This window comes from Saccostrea cucullata, unplaced genomic scaffold, assembly GCF_032062105.1.
Source record: "Saccostrea cucullata isolate Sc308-1 unplaced genomic scaffold, CSIRO_AGI_Scuc_v1 ctg3551, whole genome shotgun sequence".
Classification (NCBI taxonomy): Eukaryota; Metazoa; Mollusca; class Bivalvia; order Ostreida; family Ostreidae; genus Saccostrea; species Saccostrea cuccullata.
In genome coordinates, this window is record NW_026932667.1 from 1 (window position 1) to 16953 (window position 16953).

At 34.0% G+C, this 16953-nt stretch overlaps 1 protein-coding gene across 2 annotated transcripts; it reads left to right on the forward strand.

The window, feature by feature from the left end:
* The first annotated feature begins 5682 nt into the window (after positions 1 to 5682).
* LOC134235751 (uncharacterized) lies at positions 5683 to 10588 on the forward strand. 2 transcript variants are annotated; one of them, XM_062717898.1, is made up of 4 exons: positions 5683 to 5744; positions 6165 to 6264; positions 8880 to 9048; positions 9883 to 10588. In XM_062717898.1, exons 1-4 carry the CDS (start codon positions 5738 to 5740, stop codon positions 10186 to 10188), a joined length of 582 nt encoding a protein of 193 aa, XP_062573882.1. In that variant the 5' UTR covers positions 5683 to 5737; the 3' UTR covers positions 10189 to 10588. The 2 variants fall into 2 exon arrangements, with proteins under 2 accessions (XP_062573882.1, XP_062573881.1); XM_062717897.1 differs by lacking the exon at positions 5683 to 5744 and having other exon boundaries at positions 6072 to 6264.
* Positions 10589 to 16953: the final 6365 nt, after the last annotated feature.

A 16953-nucleotide genomic window follows, 5' to 3' on the forward strand; every position in this document is an offset into this window, starting at 1 on the left:
AATATAGGAAAATTCTTTAAAAGTCTTCTTCTCTGGAATGACAAGGCCATAATTCATCATATTTATATGGAAGCATGCTGAGGTAGTGTAGATTCAAGTTTGTTCAAATCATGACCCCCGGAAGTAGGGCGGGGCCAAAATGGCCGACCAAAGTTTTACATAGAAATATAAAGGAAAATTCTTTTAAAATCTTCTTCTCAAGAATGACAAAGCTATAATTCATCATATTTATATGGAAGCATGCTCAAGTAGTGTAGATTCAAATTTGTTCAAAACATGACCCCTGTGGATAGGGCAGGGCCAAAATGGCTGACCAAAGTTTTTAAAAATATGAATAGGAAAATTCTTTAAAAATCATTTTCTAAAAAATAGCAAATCCATGATTGGTCATGGGAATACTTTTGGATTTAAACTTTACAATAAGAAGCCATTTTCTACTTTTTCCTACCTTAGTGCTCAGGTGAGCGATGTGGCCCATGGGCCTCTTGTTAGCTCTACTGGTCAAAGACCAGAAGAGCTTATGCAATAGTAATGCGTCCGGCGTTCGTCCGTCTGTCCGTCTGTCTAGCTGTCCGCCTGTCTGCAAACAATTTTTCAAAATGCTACTCCTCCTACAGTTTTGGTCTGATTTCAATATAACTTGGCACACAAGTAGACTACACGAAGATACATAATTCCGTTTATCGGTTTTTTAATTTGGTAAACGGTGTTGCCATGGTAACTAAAAATAGAATTTCTGTGAAATTCCTTTAAAATGCTACTCCTCCTTCAGTTTTGGTCTGATTTCAATATAACTTGGCACACAAGTAGACTACACTAAGATACATTATTCTGTATATCGTTTTTCGATTTCGATAAAAGGTGTTGCCGTGGTAACTAAAAATAGACATTTCCGTGAAATTCTTACAAAATGCTACTTCGCTGACTGTTTTGGTCTGATTTCAATATAACTTGGCACACAAGTAGACTACATTAAGATACATAATTCTATATATAGGTTTTTGATTTCGATAAAAGGTGTTGCCATGGTAACTAAAAATAGACATTTCCGTGAAATTCTTACAAAATGCTACTCCTCTTACAGTTTTGGTCTGATTTCAATATGACTTGGCACACAAGTAGACTACACTAAAATCCATAATTCTGTATATCGGTTTTTGATTTCGATAAAATGTGTTGCCATGGTAACTAAAAATAGACATTTCCGTGAAATTCTTACAAAATGCTACTCGTCTTACAGTTTTGGTCTGATTTCAATATGACTTAGCACACAAGTAGACTGCACTAAGATACATAATTCTATATATCGGTTTTTGATTTCGATAAAATGTGTTGCCATGGTAACTAAAAATAGACATTTCCATGAAATTCTTACAAAATGCTTCTCCTCTTACAGTTTTGGTCTGATTTCAATATGACTTGGCACACAAGTAGATTACACTAAGATACATAATTCTGTGTATCGGTTTTTGATTTCAATGAACGGTGTTGCCATGGTTACTAAAAATAAAAATTTCTGTGATTTTTTTCAAAATGCAACTCCTCCTACAGTTTTGGTCTGATTTCAATATAATTTGGCACACAAGTAGATTACACTAAGATACATAATTCTGTGTATCGGTTTTTGATTTCAATGAACGGTGTTTCTGTGGTTACTAAAGGAAATTTCTGTAAAATTGTTTCAAATGCTACTCCTCCTACAGTTTTGGTCTGATTTCAATATAACTTGGCACACAAGCAGACTACACTAAAATCCATATTTCTGTATATCTGTTTTTGATATCGATGAATAGTGTTGCCGTGGTTACTAAAAATAGAAATGTCTGTAAACCAGTTTCAAAATGCTCCTCCTTCTACAGTTTTAGTCTTATTTCGATATAACTTGGCACACAAGTAGACTACACTAAGAACATAAAGAGATTTTATCAAGGATCATTATTCTATTTATTGCTGTTTTTAAGTTTCGATTCCCAACTGCTTAAGTACTTTTCTCTTCCTTTGCTATAAGTACAAACCAGTAGAGCTTCAGTCTTGACAGAGACTTCTGGTTTATTAGCAGAATAGCTCACCTGAGCCGAAGGCTCAAGTGAGCTTTCCTGATCACATTTTATACGGCGTCCATCTGTGTAGCTGTCTGTCCGACAGTAAACTTTTCACATTTTCAACTTCTTTTGAAGAACCACTATTATTAAACTAATATTAACAAAGCTTGATACAAAGCATCCTTGAGTCACTCAAGATGGAAATCGGGTGTTATAAGATAAATATCATGCATCTATATAAAGACATATATATAACCAAAATTTGTCTGAAATCTACCTTAAAAATATTAATAATATTTAAAATAGGAAGAATAAAAACATGACATTGTCCTTGCATATTAAACAAAAAAATAAAACAATGTAATCTAAAGTAATCATAAGTAATCATGATTACATGAAGGAAAAGTAATCAGATGTAATAGACTCTATTCACGCACGCGCTAAAGTTCGTAGCGATAGCGAGGCTGACCTGACAAAAAGCACATGTGCGAGCAGACGCTGAAAATGGACGGCCATGCGAAAACGGGCTCCGCGGCTTATTGTTGTGTGCCGCTTTGTAATGAAGACAGTCGTCGGGGTACAGCAACATCCTTCCACTCTTTTCCAAAGAATCCATATGTACGGAAAGAATGGATTATTAAAATACGGCGAGACGAAGGCCCTGACTTCCATGTAAGTTTTTCACGTGGCTTACACAAAGTTTATCGATTTTGTAGATATAAAAAAATCCCTCACTGAAACATCTTTAAAAAGTTACATATTTTTAATTTTGATGATATTTTCCTTTAATTTCATTGAGTTTTGACATACATGTAGGACCCTTTTAATTTATACAGTGAGGCGATAGATTCCACATCACCAGTGTTGTTTACGTCTAGCAATAGCATGCTAACGGTGCGAGCGAGGTTTCGTATCATCTCGCACTTCATTACATCTCTACACACAATTAGGTTAGATGATTACATTTCGATATAACAACTTTTGATAAATTTTCTAGTCATATAAAATGTGTTTTGGATGATAAATATCTATATAAACGTTAAAATCCAAGCCCAGTTCCAACAAACACGCAGCTTAATTACAGTGTAGTTCCCAACAGAAAAACAACTCTCTTCATAACATCTACTGCCTGTATAGTATTAATTCATATACACTATATCATGATACATGTTCAGTATTTAAATGAATTGATAAGACCTATATATAATTTATAGGTCATATGGGCATCAACAAAAACAAAATAAAATGCCAGCCATAAACTATTCTGACAATCGGTATTCCCTTTTGAGAATATACACGCAACATTTGTAATCAGGATGTCCAGTTCCTTTCTGTTTAACTATGAACTACTTTTCATCAAATTTTGTCTAAGAAAAATTCTTTTGTTTACAATATCCTAGTTGATTTATTTTATGCACCAACTTGAATTTTTTTTTTCTCTCCAGCAACCCCTTGCATAGTCCCTTCACAATAAGTGTGGTACTACTCTTTTTCAGGGCAGAATGCTATTTTTTGGTTAAATTTGATGTAAAAGTAATTGTTTCTTTTGGTCATTTGATTATCTATCTGTATAAACAAAAACGCCATCAAACATTACACATAATTTTGCCCTGCAAAAGAGTAGAACCACAATTATGGTGAAGGGGCCAATTGACCTAATAAGGCCAAGGTAAGCAGTTAAAACCTTGTGCACCTGTAAATTAATTAATATCTTCCTAACATTATATAGATGTTTTAAAAGAAGCATAATACATGTAAATAGTGTACAAACTTTTTAGCTCACCTGAGCCGAAGGCTCAAGTGAGCTTTTCTGATCAAAATTTGTCCGTTGTCTGTCGTTGTTGTCGTTGTCGTCGTAGTCGTTGTTGTAAACTTTTCACATTTTCATCTTCTTCTCAAGAACCACTGGGCCAATTTCAACCAAACTTGGCACAAATTATCCTTGGGTAAAGGGGATTCAAGTTTGTTCAAATGAGGCGCCATGCCTTTTTCCAAGGGGAGATAATCATGAATTTGTTAAAAATTAATGGCATTTTTAAAAAATCTTCTTCTCCAGAACCGCTAGGCCAGGAAAGATGAAACTCATGTGGAAGCATCCTCAGGTAGTGTAGATTCAAGTTTGTTCAAATCATGACCCCCGGGGCAAGGGTGGGGCCAAAATGGCCGACCCAAGTTTTACATAGGAATATATAGGAAAAATCTTTAAAAATCTTCTACTCCAGAACCACTGGGCCAGGAAAGATGAAACTCATGTGGAATCATCCTTAGGTAGTGTAGATTCAAGTTTGTTCAAATCATGACCCCCGGGGCAAGGGTGGGGCCAAAATGGCCGACCCAAGTTTTACATAGGAATATATAGGAAAAATCTTTAAAAATCTTCTACTCCAGAACCACTGGGCCAGGAAAGATGAAACTCATGTGGAATCATCCTTAGGTAGTGTAGATTCAAGTTTGTTCAAATCATGTCCCCCCGGGGCAAGGGTGGGGCCAAAATGGCCGACCCAAGTTTTACATAGGAATATTTAGGAAAAATTTTTAAAAATCTTCTTCTCCAGAACCACTGGGCCAGGAAATATGAAACTCATGTGGAATCATCCTCAGGTAGTGTAGATTCACGTTTGTTCAAATCATGACCCCCAGGGCAAGGATGGGGCCAAAATGGCCGACCCAAGTTTTACATAGGAATATTTAGGAAAAATCTTTAAAAATCTTCTTCTCCAGAACCACTGGGCCAGGAAAGATGAAACTCATGTGGAATCATCCTCAGGTAGTGTAGATTCAAGTTTGTTCAAATCATGACCCCCGGGGCAAGGATGGGGCCAAAATGGCCGACCCTAGTTTAACATAGAAATATATGAGAAAAATCTTTAAAAATCTTCTTCTGAAGAACCACTAGGACAGGAAAGATGAAACTCATGTGGAATCGTCCTCAGGTAGTGTAGATTCAAGTTTGTTCAAATCATGACCCCCGGGGCAAGGGTGGGGCCAAAATGGCCAACCCAAGTTTTACATAGGAATATATAGGAAAAATCTTTAAAAATCTTCTACTCCAGAACCACTGGGCCAGGAAAGATGAAACTCATGTGGAATCATCCTTAGGTAGTGTAGATTCAAGTTTGTTCAAATCATGACCCCCGGGGCAAGGATGGGGCCAAAATGGCCGACCCAAGTTTTACATAGGAATATATAGGAAATATCTTTAAAAATCCTTCTCAATTACCACTGGGCCAGGAAAGATGAAATTCATGTGGAATCATCCTCAGGTAGTGTAGATTCAAGTTTTTTCAAATCATGACCCCCTGCCCTTGGGATATGGTGGGGCCAAAATGGCCGACTCAAGTTTTACATAGGGAAATATTGGGAAACCTTTTAAAATCTTCTTTTCAAGTACTTCAAAGCTATGATTAGTTATACCCGGGGTATTTATATGGAATCATCCTCAGGTAGTGTAGATTCTAGTTTGTTCAAATGATGAATGCCTGGAAGGGGGGGGGGTAAATTCAAGCCTGATGTGCTCAGGTGAGCGCTGTGGCCCCTGGGCCTCTTGTTAATACATGTACACATAACTTTTGAATTGTAATTGAAACAATACCAATGCCAATTAGATGTTCTACAACTTGATTGATATTTTTCAGATATCAAAGTCCACATTTGTGTGTTCCAAGCATTTTAAGGAAGATGATATTGTAAAAACAATGACAGGTACAAGGCTACAAGCAGCTTCAAAGTTTGAGTTCGTTTGCTGCTACTTTATTAAATTGTTGAGTAAAACGGGTTGGCACATGATCAAATCTTCCATAAAGCCCTTCGGGCTTCATGAGATTTGATCACATGACAAACCCATTTTACATCCCAATAAAACTCAAAAAATGATACCTTATTTCTTAAATAATGCACATAAGTGAGCATTGATCATTTAGATTTATAATAAATTTATGTCAATAAATGTTCAATTCTAAATATATAAACTTTCTGAAAAATCAAGGTGACATTTCTATTTAAAGTTCAAAAATAAAGTTGTAATTTGGAGTCAAGTGCAACAAACATGTAATATTTTAATTTGGAAATAGATAATTAAATATTTTATAATGGTTAAAATTAACATGTCTACACACCTTGTAGGACTAAGAAAATTGAAGAAAGGCACAGTACCAAGTATATTTCCATGGACTAAGAGTGCACCAAGCCGTAAACCACCCAAGAAGAGGGAAGGACCTCCTCAGTAAGATTTTATAAGTCATGATATAAGTTGCAGTATTCATTTTGCTTCTGATAAACAAGGAATGCTGCATTTGTATTATTTAAGCACTGAGTTGTAAATTTTGATGTCCATCATGTCACAACATGGACAGCTGTGCTCACAAACTGAGTTACATGCATAAGCACATACGTATCATGTGTTTGTACAGCTGGTCATGTTAGGGAATGATGGACATGAAAATGGACAGTTCGGTACTTATATTACCATTTAAATAATAAATACAGCTTGAATAATGCACACCATACCTGTGCAAGGCCATAGTAAATAAAAACCTAGATTCTCATCGTCGTCTCAAATTTGAAAAAAAATCTGTTTTCTTAGTCTTAATTCAGATCAGGATCGGTAAGCAACTAGTACTGTAGATCACTAGACACCTTATTTTTGCGAGATAGTCATTGACTCTTGATAAGCGAGACACAATTTTCACGAATTGTGGTTCGTATCTGTATTATCCTAAGGAATACTATTATACGCGAGAATTAAATTTTCGCAAGCACACTCTCGCGTAATTACGTGAAAATAAAGTTCTTGCGAATAAATAGTGATTTACAGTATTCAACTTTCGTTCTCTATATCCCCCATCTGTCAGTGTGATTTTCATGTCTGTTAAGATCATTACACAGAATCATCAGTAGTTGTGAAAGACTCCTGATGCGAGATGATGTATAGTAAGAGATAAACATATTTAAATTGACCTCTATTATAACTATGACTTTTAGATGTATAACAAAGATATATATCTGACAACAGATATAACGCTTAAATCTGCACCATTTGATAAGGTCAAAAAATAACTGTATAATGGAAGAAATGACAAAAAAATTTTTATGAATTCCACTACCTGCCTCAATTTCAAAAAAAAATTGGATGAGAATCGAGTTTTTTAATTTATTAAATCCTTATCATAGGTTATTGGCTGATTATTGTGCCATTGTGATAGCTCACCTGAGCAGACGGAAAGCTCAAGTGAAATTTTCTGATCAAATTAACAGGCCTTTCGATCGCTTTAAACAATTGTGTGTGTAAAAAAAATATAGGTATTGAACTCATACACTGGGTACCCTATTTCTTTTTTATTTTATTCAAATGCTCTAAAATTCTACTTTCTATTCAAATCTATTCATAGATAAACATTCCTTCATTTCTACCAAAGCTCACTCCGAAATTCCATATACAGTACTTTTAGAGATATTCTAAAATCAATTTCAAAAATGACCTACTTTCTTTTATTTGACATTAGCTTAATTGGGCCCCTGGTCATTCACATGTACACAGATGATGTTTAAAGTGCAGCGAAGAGTTGCAAAGTATTTGAAAAATTTTTCAACAATTCAAAGTTGATTTCTTACTCCAGATTGTAAGGTTAAGTCAGTAGTAATTCCTTTTGCGAAAAATTAATTTAAAAACATTTGCATCAACAACTGCACAGTCATGTTGATTAAGAATGTGAATGAAGCCATGGTAGAACAAATATTTTCCGGAATGCATTGTTTACCTTTCAATTTTCAAAACATTTAGACCGCTAAAATGTTTTTTGTGACTTAGTAATATCATATGATCAAATTAGAGAAAACCTTGTAAAGCTTGAATGCAAATTATGAACAAATATTTATTGAGTTTAGAATAAATTCTGGGAAACATTTGTCCCATCGTTCCCACTTTACAATTAGTGTAGCTCAGCCTCTTCTAAGGCCTAAGCTAATGTTGAGTAAAAAAATTGAGGTCAATTTTGGAATTGATTTCAGAATATCTCGAGAAGTATAAGGAATTCTGGGATGAACTTTGGTAGTAATGAAGATTGTTTATATTTGAATTGATATGGAAAGAAGGTAAAATTGTAAAGCATTTGATTTAAAAGAATTTTATTCGCGAAAAAAGGTACCGTATGAAAAAGAGTTTCATACCTTTATTTTTTTTTCAACACCTTAATTTTTTTTGTAAAGGCCTGTGATCAAATTTGTCTATTATCTGTCATTGGTGTTTGTTGTCATTACAAATAATATTCACATTTTCTTTCATTGAGCTAGTTTCAACCAAACTTGGCACATGCATGTACAATCCTTGGGCGAGGGAAAACCCAAGTTTTTTACTTCCAAGGGGAGATAATTAAGAAATAGTCAATGAAAATTGTTGGATCCTTTAAAAATCTCAAAAAAACAGAAGCCACAAAAATGAAACTTGCGTGAAACCTTATTGATATAAAATACTATAGATTCTTATATTTAGACACTTTTTCTCCAGATAAATCTGTATTGGTACCAATGGATTATGGTATTATCTGGATGTGTAAATGTTAGTGAAAAGTATGTCATGAAAATTATTTCTACATGCAATATTGTGTCTGACCGCAAACTTTTTCTTTTATCAATTTTGTATGTAGTGAAGCTTGCATGGAACCACTGACTTGTAAAAAGTATTGCATTTTGTGATCAAATGATTCATAAAGGTCTAGGAATGTGCAAGATTTTTAAGTCCCAATGACATATAGCTGAGTTTTCAAGATTCTACTGTATCAAAATAAAACATTGCTATGTATAATATTTTACATGTATTATAATACATATTGATCTTTTCAGAGAAGAAACATCAATTATTAAGAAGCAGAAAACATCATCGTCAATCTCGTTAGACACAGACCAACATTCGTCATCAACTGCAACATGTGCCAATGACACTTCAACAGATATGCCATCTGAAGAGCATGACTACTGTCGCCAAGCACCATCTCTTGAAGAAGATCTTGAGGTAATACATGGATCATGTAGTTCCTTTGATCTTGGGGGCCAATTCTAACAAATTTGGTACAAGGCATACTTGGGCAAAGGAAAATTAAATTTTTAATATGAAGGCCAAATCTCCTTCTGAGGGGAGAAAATCAAGAAAAGGCAAACATAGGGTGGGGTGAATTATAAATCTTCCCAAGAACCTTTGGGCCAGAAAAGCTGAAACTGATGTGGGAGCATCCTGGGGTAGTGTAGATTCTAAATTAAACAAATCATGACCCCCCAGGGAAGGGTGGGGCCACAATAGGGAATCCTAATTTTACATTGAAATATATGAAGGAATTTTTTTTTAAAAAAAATCTCAAGAACCATTAGGTCAGAAAAGCTAAAATTTATATGTGGAAGCATCCAGCGGGAGCAGTGTAGATTCTAAATTAACCCCCGGGAATAGGATAGGGCAATAATAGAGTATCCAAGTTTTACACAATAGACAGTACAAGGGGGAAATCTGTCAAAGAACAGAATGGACCAAATTATTCAGGTGAGTGATGTGGCCCATGGGCCTCTTGTTTATAAAAACCACAATGGAAATCTTATCAATTAACACAGTTTAAAAGAAAACCACCTATATAGATTTTTTAGCAGCATCTGTTCCATCAAAGAAACATCCAATGATGTGCATTCAATAATATAATTAATGTTTCATCATGTAAATAATACTGTATACAGTTGCTCATACAAATTTAATAAAAGAAGAAAATGTCTCTGTGATATTGTGGTAATGTTGATATTAATTTTGAATAGATAAACCATGTGCATATATCCCTCACTGTGTAATACATGTACTATATTGCAGGCCATGAAGATACAAATTTCGAAACTAGAAGAAAGGGTACAGCACCTTGAGAAGAAAGTAGAGAAGTTCGGAATTGAAAGATTTTCCAAAGATCCAAATTTGATAAATTTTTACACTGGTTTTTCAACTTATGATATTTTTTGTGCTGTATATAATGTTGTTGAGCCAACAGCTTCAAATATGATCAGGTGGTCACAAGTTCAGAGAAATAAGAACATTGTTTGTAATCCTTTTAGAGAAGAGTCTTTGTCAATTGTAGATCAATTTTTCATGTTTTTATGTAGAATTAGACAAGGTTTTTTTTAAGAAGATTTAGCACAACGTTTTTGTGTGTCTCAAAGCACTGTTAGTCGTATCATTATTACTTGGAGTAATTACTAGTATTGTATTTTGGGATGTTTACCCATATGGCCAGATTTAGATGTTGTTAAACAGAATATGCCAGAATGTTTTAAGACTAATTTTCCCAATACACGAGTTATTTTGGATTGTACAGGAATACGTGTGCAGACTCCAAGTGCCAAAGTACTTAACTCTCAGTCATATTCAAATTACAAGTCTCATACTACCTTTAAAGGCTTGATTGGTATAACCCCTCATGGTGCTGTATGTTTTGTTAGCAGATTATTTACTGGAAATATTTCTGATAAAGATGTAACACAAAGAAGTGGTATACTTGATCTATTAGAACAAGGTGATGATGTGATGGTTGATGGTTTTTTAATCAAAGATGTACTTGACAGTGTTGGTGCACACTTGATTATTCCACCTTTTTTAGGAAATAAAGTTAAATTTAGTAAGGATGAAGTTACTAAAACTCAGCAAATAGCAAGACTAAGAATTCATGAGCTATCAGAAGGTGTAAAGAGTACCATATTTTTGATAATGTTCTGCCATTGTCTGTTGCTGGGACTGTAAACCAGATTTGGTCTGTGTGTTGTTTATTAACAAATTTTAAAGAAAAGTTATTTTGACAGTTATATTTTCAATTGTTTGATGTTATAGTTTATGTATGTGTCATGTAAATGAACATCATCTGCATATTTGATATACCAGACATGTACAAGTGAGAAGGTACACATACCTGTATATATTCAAAACAGAAACATGGCTTTAGTGCACAACACTTTTTTCCTTTGCATGCTTTGGGAAATTGATTTTTATTTGTAAATTTCATTGATATGTTTTCAAGTGATACAGATCTTTTTGGGAAAAAAAATTAATACCATGAGATTTTATCTAGGTTTGGGTAAATTTGAAAATCTAATACAGATATTTTAAAATTTGATTTAAGTACAATTTTTTTTAAATTATACTGTAGATGCAATGCTATCATAATTACGTTTGGTAATCAACGCAATTGCAATTTTATTAAGATTTACATTGCATAAATTTTTCTTTTTTTTTTCGTATGAACATAAATGACAACTGTTTTGAAAAGGACAACGTTTTGAACAAATTTGGATTTGAACAAACTTGAATCTACACTATATAAGGAAGCTTTTGCCTCTTATGGCTATTACAGTGGTTTTTTTTTAAGTATAAAAAAATAATGATGCCAAATTTTCATTCTTTCCCAATCATCTCCCCATTACGTACATGTATAGAGAGAATGGGGTACTTCATTTATAATAAACAGATGACAGACTCTTTTTAATCAGAAAAAAGCTTATTTGAACTTTTGGATAAACAAAATTAACAAAGAAACTGAACAAACGAAAATAACAGCATGCATGTACTCACATGTACAATTTTTTTCTTTTTATGATCCATCATAGATGTTATTTTCAGTATCGAACACATTTTGGTAAAAAGTAATTGAAGTAAAATATGTCAAGTTTTTGTTTGATTTCCTGCCACTTTCCTGGTACAAAGTTAATTCTTTCCAGATGGTAGTCATCTTTACACCAAATGTACAAATCGTACCACAAAGCACCGGTCAAACCCATTTGACCCATTATCTGATAATAATATTCATGGGAGGATTTTAGTTTGTAGCTGTTATTCACAAGAGTTAAATATTTTAAATTTGTGATAGAATCTGCATTTGGACAGTCATTTAATTTCTAAGAGTCCATACATAGGAACAGAGTTGGGGTCTATGACTTTCCTGTCAGGAGAAGTTCCCAGATAATAACATGAGGGATTAATGACTAAGCCTGCTTTAAACACATTATTTCCTGTTAAAGTGGCGTATGCTTCTGCTGCCTCCTGTTCGTGTTCAAGTCCAAATTTCATTGCTGCTGTTTGAATTTTGTTACTTTTTAATAATGCGTCAGCGAAAGTTTCAAAATCTTTTTTTCCGTGAACAAACTCTTTTAAATGTAGATGAAGTAATTCTGTGTTTTCTTGCTGAATTCCAATAGGGATTTTTAGACTGTTCAATTGTATTTTATTCAATGTCATCAGAATCAGTTTTTGACACGGCAAGTCCATCATAAACATTTTGTTCACCAAGATTTAGAGCTGTATTAAAAGTCTGATCAAGAATAGGTAAATTATAACCAGGAAAAGTAGGAAACGCAGGATTGTTTATAATTGTATCGTTACTTTCGTCAAATTTCTTTTGCTGATAAGAAAGAAGGGAACCTTTAGGCACTGGTCAAACTTTTGATTCAATAGTCTCAATGGAATTAATTTTTGAGGAAGGTGGCAGTATGGTTTTACATTGAGCATTTGTTGCCATTATATTTTGATTCAATGATTCCAAAATGTTCTGATATGGTATAGGTTGCTGAATGGGACAATAAAATTTTGATTTCACACCATCTGTTCTTTTTATTTTTTTACAGGTAGTTTTCTGAATATGTACATCCTCAACTGCTTCAGGACGGATACCCTCTAACCGTTGGGGTATATGCCATGTTTGTGGCATTGATGTCTTAGACTTGACACATGGCACTGTCGTTAAACCAAGCTTTTGATAGTGAGCTAATGTGTACATAAGGCCTAAAATATGGCTGCAATGTCCAGAGCCTGCTTTACATGTGCAGTTAGAACTTTCAACATTGGTACAAGCTGCAGCTTTTAGGGCAATTTGTAAATTATGTGGGGGATCATTTTTCCTCATAGAAAGAAAGCACTTGGCTCTAATACAAGCACCAGTGCCCCCTGATGTACATGGTCTCACTGAAACAATAGAAGAAGCTTACTTAGCTTCCTTGTAAATGAAAATTGATGAGGAAATGGAAATAAAAACAACCAAGGACAAAATGAAACATTTCAAGAAATTATTAGAAATTTGGACAAATAAAATGAAATAAAAATGAATAAAAGAGATTGAAAACCAGGTTGGGATTTATTTGCACTACATAAGTAGGAAAGCAAAAGATTCAGATGATCTCTTTTTTAATTTATACATATATTGAATGTAAATTTAAGCTATATAAAGACTTGAAATTGAAATTGCCAGATTTCTTGGTATATAATGTTACACCTCTACAGGACTTTGACATTTGTGAATATATGGTAGTGTGGAACGTGTTATATGTACATATTGACTAGGTTTTTTAAGAGGAAAAAAATAGGGGAAAAAATAACCCTGATGCAGTGCATAAATTCTAAATTAATTGTTGTCTCTGGCCTCTTCAACATACATTTTCCAAAGGATTGCTTCTTTAAATCTGCATGTATATTCACTTTATATCCTAGTATTCACAATGAAAATATTGAAATCTATTGATCTAAATCATAATCAAAGCATGTCTTTCATTCTTTGAAAGTATATAGCACATGTATATACATGTGTGCATTATTCAATCTGATTGATAGTACACCTGTACATGTGCAGGCATTGAAAATGCAATTGCAAACACATGTATATAATTTATACACAATAATATTTATTACATGTAATTTAAATAAAGCATTCCAACCAATACTAAAACCAAGACATCACGTACCTCGCAACAAGGTTGATAAATAAAAGGTTAGGAGTCCTAGCTAAAATTTGAAATGTGTTTGTATATGTGTTCATGTATTTGAATTTAGTTTATATAGTACCCCCGGTAAGCATTTACATGTAGTAACCATCAAATTAAAGTGCTGTATTAGTATATATGCATACCAAATGTTAAAACAGTGCTTTGTTCACATTTAAAATTCTATGTTCTATTAATGAAATGCCTTGCAATTTTCAAAAGGAAAAAATCTATCAAAATACAGGAATATCAAGACATATGAATAATAATTAAAAACCAAAAAAAAAAAAGGAAGAAAGAAAAGAAAACAAAGACATATATCAAATGAAAATAGTTTAAATTTATTTATTAACAAAATAAAAAAGTAATGTGTTTATAAATGACACAAAGTAAATAATCACAGTATCGATAACGTCTATGTTAAATGGACTTCATTCTTTGATAACTATATAAGCCACGCCCACTTTAGTGTACGTAAATTTCACATAACGTGGACATAAATTTCTTAGTTTATATTCTTTTTTTCTTTAAAAATGATAACTAAATGTATGTATTCTCTACTTGTGGTGTATATTTATTGTCTTCCATTCAATGAATTTCAGTAAGAATGACAGATATCAGCGTAAAAAATTCTATGAATGCTGTCCGATGGTCCTTCGTAAAATTGTAAACAAACCTTCAATATCATGAACATATCCTTCAGCAAAATTGCTGTATCCTCTTTTGAGAGATTTATTCGGGATTTTTGATGTGGTAGACCAGGCCGATATTACATCGTCGGTTATCCTTGGTACGCTTGCGAGAGAGCGCGTCCACGCAGGATGACCTTCGCCGCACTTCGCCATTTTCTCGTAGTGAAGGACGCTAGTTTGTCAGGTCAGCCTCGGTTTCGTATTTTAATGGCGGACGCGTGAATAGAGTCTATTGATTCATTTTAAAAATGTCTGTAATCAGCCTGTAATTGATTACTTTTAAAATCCAAAGTAATTGTAATTTAATCGATTACTTTTGAAAGAAATCAACCCCATCCCTGCTTGAGTGATGGGGAATTCAAATTGTCAAAAGGAAGGGCCAAGTCTCCTTACAAGGGGAGATAATCAAGAAAAGATGAAAATAGGGTCATTAAAAATCTTCCTCTTAAGAACCACTTGGCCAGAAAAGTTGAAACTTATGTGGAAGCATCCTGGGGTAGTGTAGATTCTAAATTATTAAATCCATGACCCCCAGGGGTAGGATGGGGCCACAATAGGGAATCTAAGTTTTATTTATAAATATAGGAAACATCTTTAAAAATCTTCTCCTCAAGAACCACTGGGCAGAAAACCTGACACTTATGCAGAAGCACCCTTGGGTAGTGTAGAATCTAAATTGCTAAAACCATGACCCCAGGGGGTAGGGCGGAACCACAATAGGGAACCCAAGTTTTACATTGAAATATGTAGAGAAAATCTTTAGAAATCTTCTTCTCAATAACCAATGGCAAAGACAAAAATGCAAATTAGTATCCTTGGGAAATGAAAATTCAAAACTATTAAAATTATGACCCCTGGGGATACTAAGGGCGGGGTCACAGTAAGGGATCCTAGTTTTACATAGAAATGCATACGAAAAATTCTCTAAAAATCATTTTCTCAAGAATCAACAGGCCATAAAAGCTGAAACTTGTGTTGAAGCATCATGGGGGTAGTGTTAAATCATGAGCCCCGGGGATAGGGCGGGTGGTGCCTCATTGACACAATAGGGAATCCACGTTTAACATAGAAATATATAGAAAAAAAATTAGAAATTTTTTTTCCAAAAACCACTGAGCCAGTAAAGCTGAAATTTATGTGGAAGCATTCTGGGTAGTGTTGATTCTAAATTTTTAAAGTCGTGACCCCGGGGAGGGGGAGGATATAGCCTCAATATGTATTACAAGGGGGTGGGGATTCTGGTTGAAAAAAGGCATCTCCAAAGTTACTCAGGTGACTCATGTCACCCTGGACCTCTTGTTTCATGAGTAAAAAACATTACTATTTTTCTGCTACAAAAATAGTATTTAATTATCTATGTTTGTGAATTTTAAACAGAGGAATTAATTTTTTTTTTTGACAAAAAATGTTTAATTTTGTCACAACTGACCTCAAGTTGTGATGGGTTCTTTAAATTCGCATTAACAACCCAAAACAAATAATATTTTGGAAGACCTCCTGTTCACCAAGAAATAACAAGATTCATAATAATTAACAATAAATTTATCTACATATGTACAAAAAACATGAAAACGGCCAAAAGTTCAATCATGGTCATCACTGGACAGATTCACACTTCACACCACGTCGCAATGTATGGTCCACCATATTGTCCCTTCGGGTCCACCATATCCTAAAAGTAGCCCTACCACATACACCAATCCTCCCGTCCAGAACAAAAGCTTAATATACAATTTTGGTCACCTACAATTTTCATAGGGTTTTCTAATAAAATATTCAAAACACACATCTGTTCAATATACATGTGTACTAGATTTTACAAACAAATTACAGAAGAAAACATATATTTTTGCCGTTTAATAAGTAGATGAATTAGAGCGTATTAAATATATACATTCTCGCTATATTGCTAACAGTTTTCCAAAGAAAATTGCTCTTTAAAGCTAACAACAAAAATATTGCAAAGTGTAAAAACTTACTGAGCTGTGGCATTTTATACATAAAAATCATACTGTTGACCCCCAGGTCTTGCTCTCAACACTGCTACAAAACATCCCTGAATCCCAAGATCATACAGCAGGGGAAACAATACACACCCAAGTTCACACAGAATGGGTAATATAAAAGGCACACCCAAAATTACTAAGCATGGGTAAATATGCTTTTATAACTCCCGGCATCCAGACCTCATCTGACAAACACTAGCCAACACCCAGTATAATTAACTGACCAAACTACTCAAACGGGTTAGACGAGTATACAGTGTACATTGATAAAAATAGCTACAAGTACAACTCAGTGACCAATAGTGCGTAAATGAAATAAACGATAACTCCTAATGCCCAAATAAAGATAACTCTTACCGATACCTGTACAATCAGCTAATATTAATTATTAAACATTGACATAATGTCACTTGTGACAAATTTCAATCCTTGTTCATAGCCCATGACGTAAAT

What these genes read in the sequence shown, in the direction of transcription:
- LOC134235751 (XM_062717897.1), top strand. Translation starts at nt 6,131, where the DNA reads ATGGTTAAAATTAACATGTCTACACACCTTGTAGGACTAAGAAAATTG. An exon ending in AAGAGGGAAGGACCTCCTCA is followed by an intron (nt 6,265 to 8,879) that starts GTAAGATTTTAT and finishes TGATCTTTTCAG; the next exon opens with AGAAGAAACATCAATTATTA. An exon ending in CTCTTGAAGAAGATCTTGAG is followed by an intron (nt 9,049 to 9,882) that starts GTAATACATGGA and finishes ACTATATTGCAG; the next exon opens with GCCATGAAGATACAAATTTC.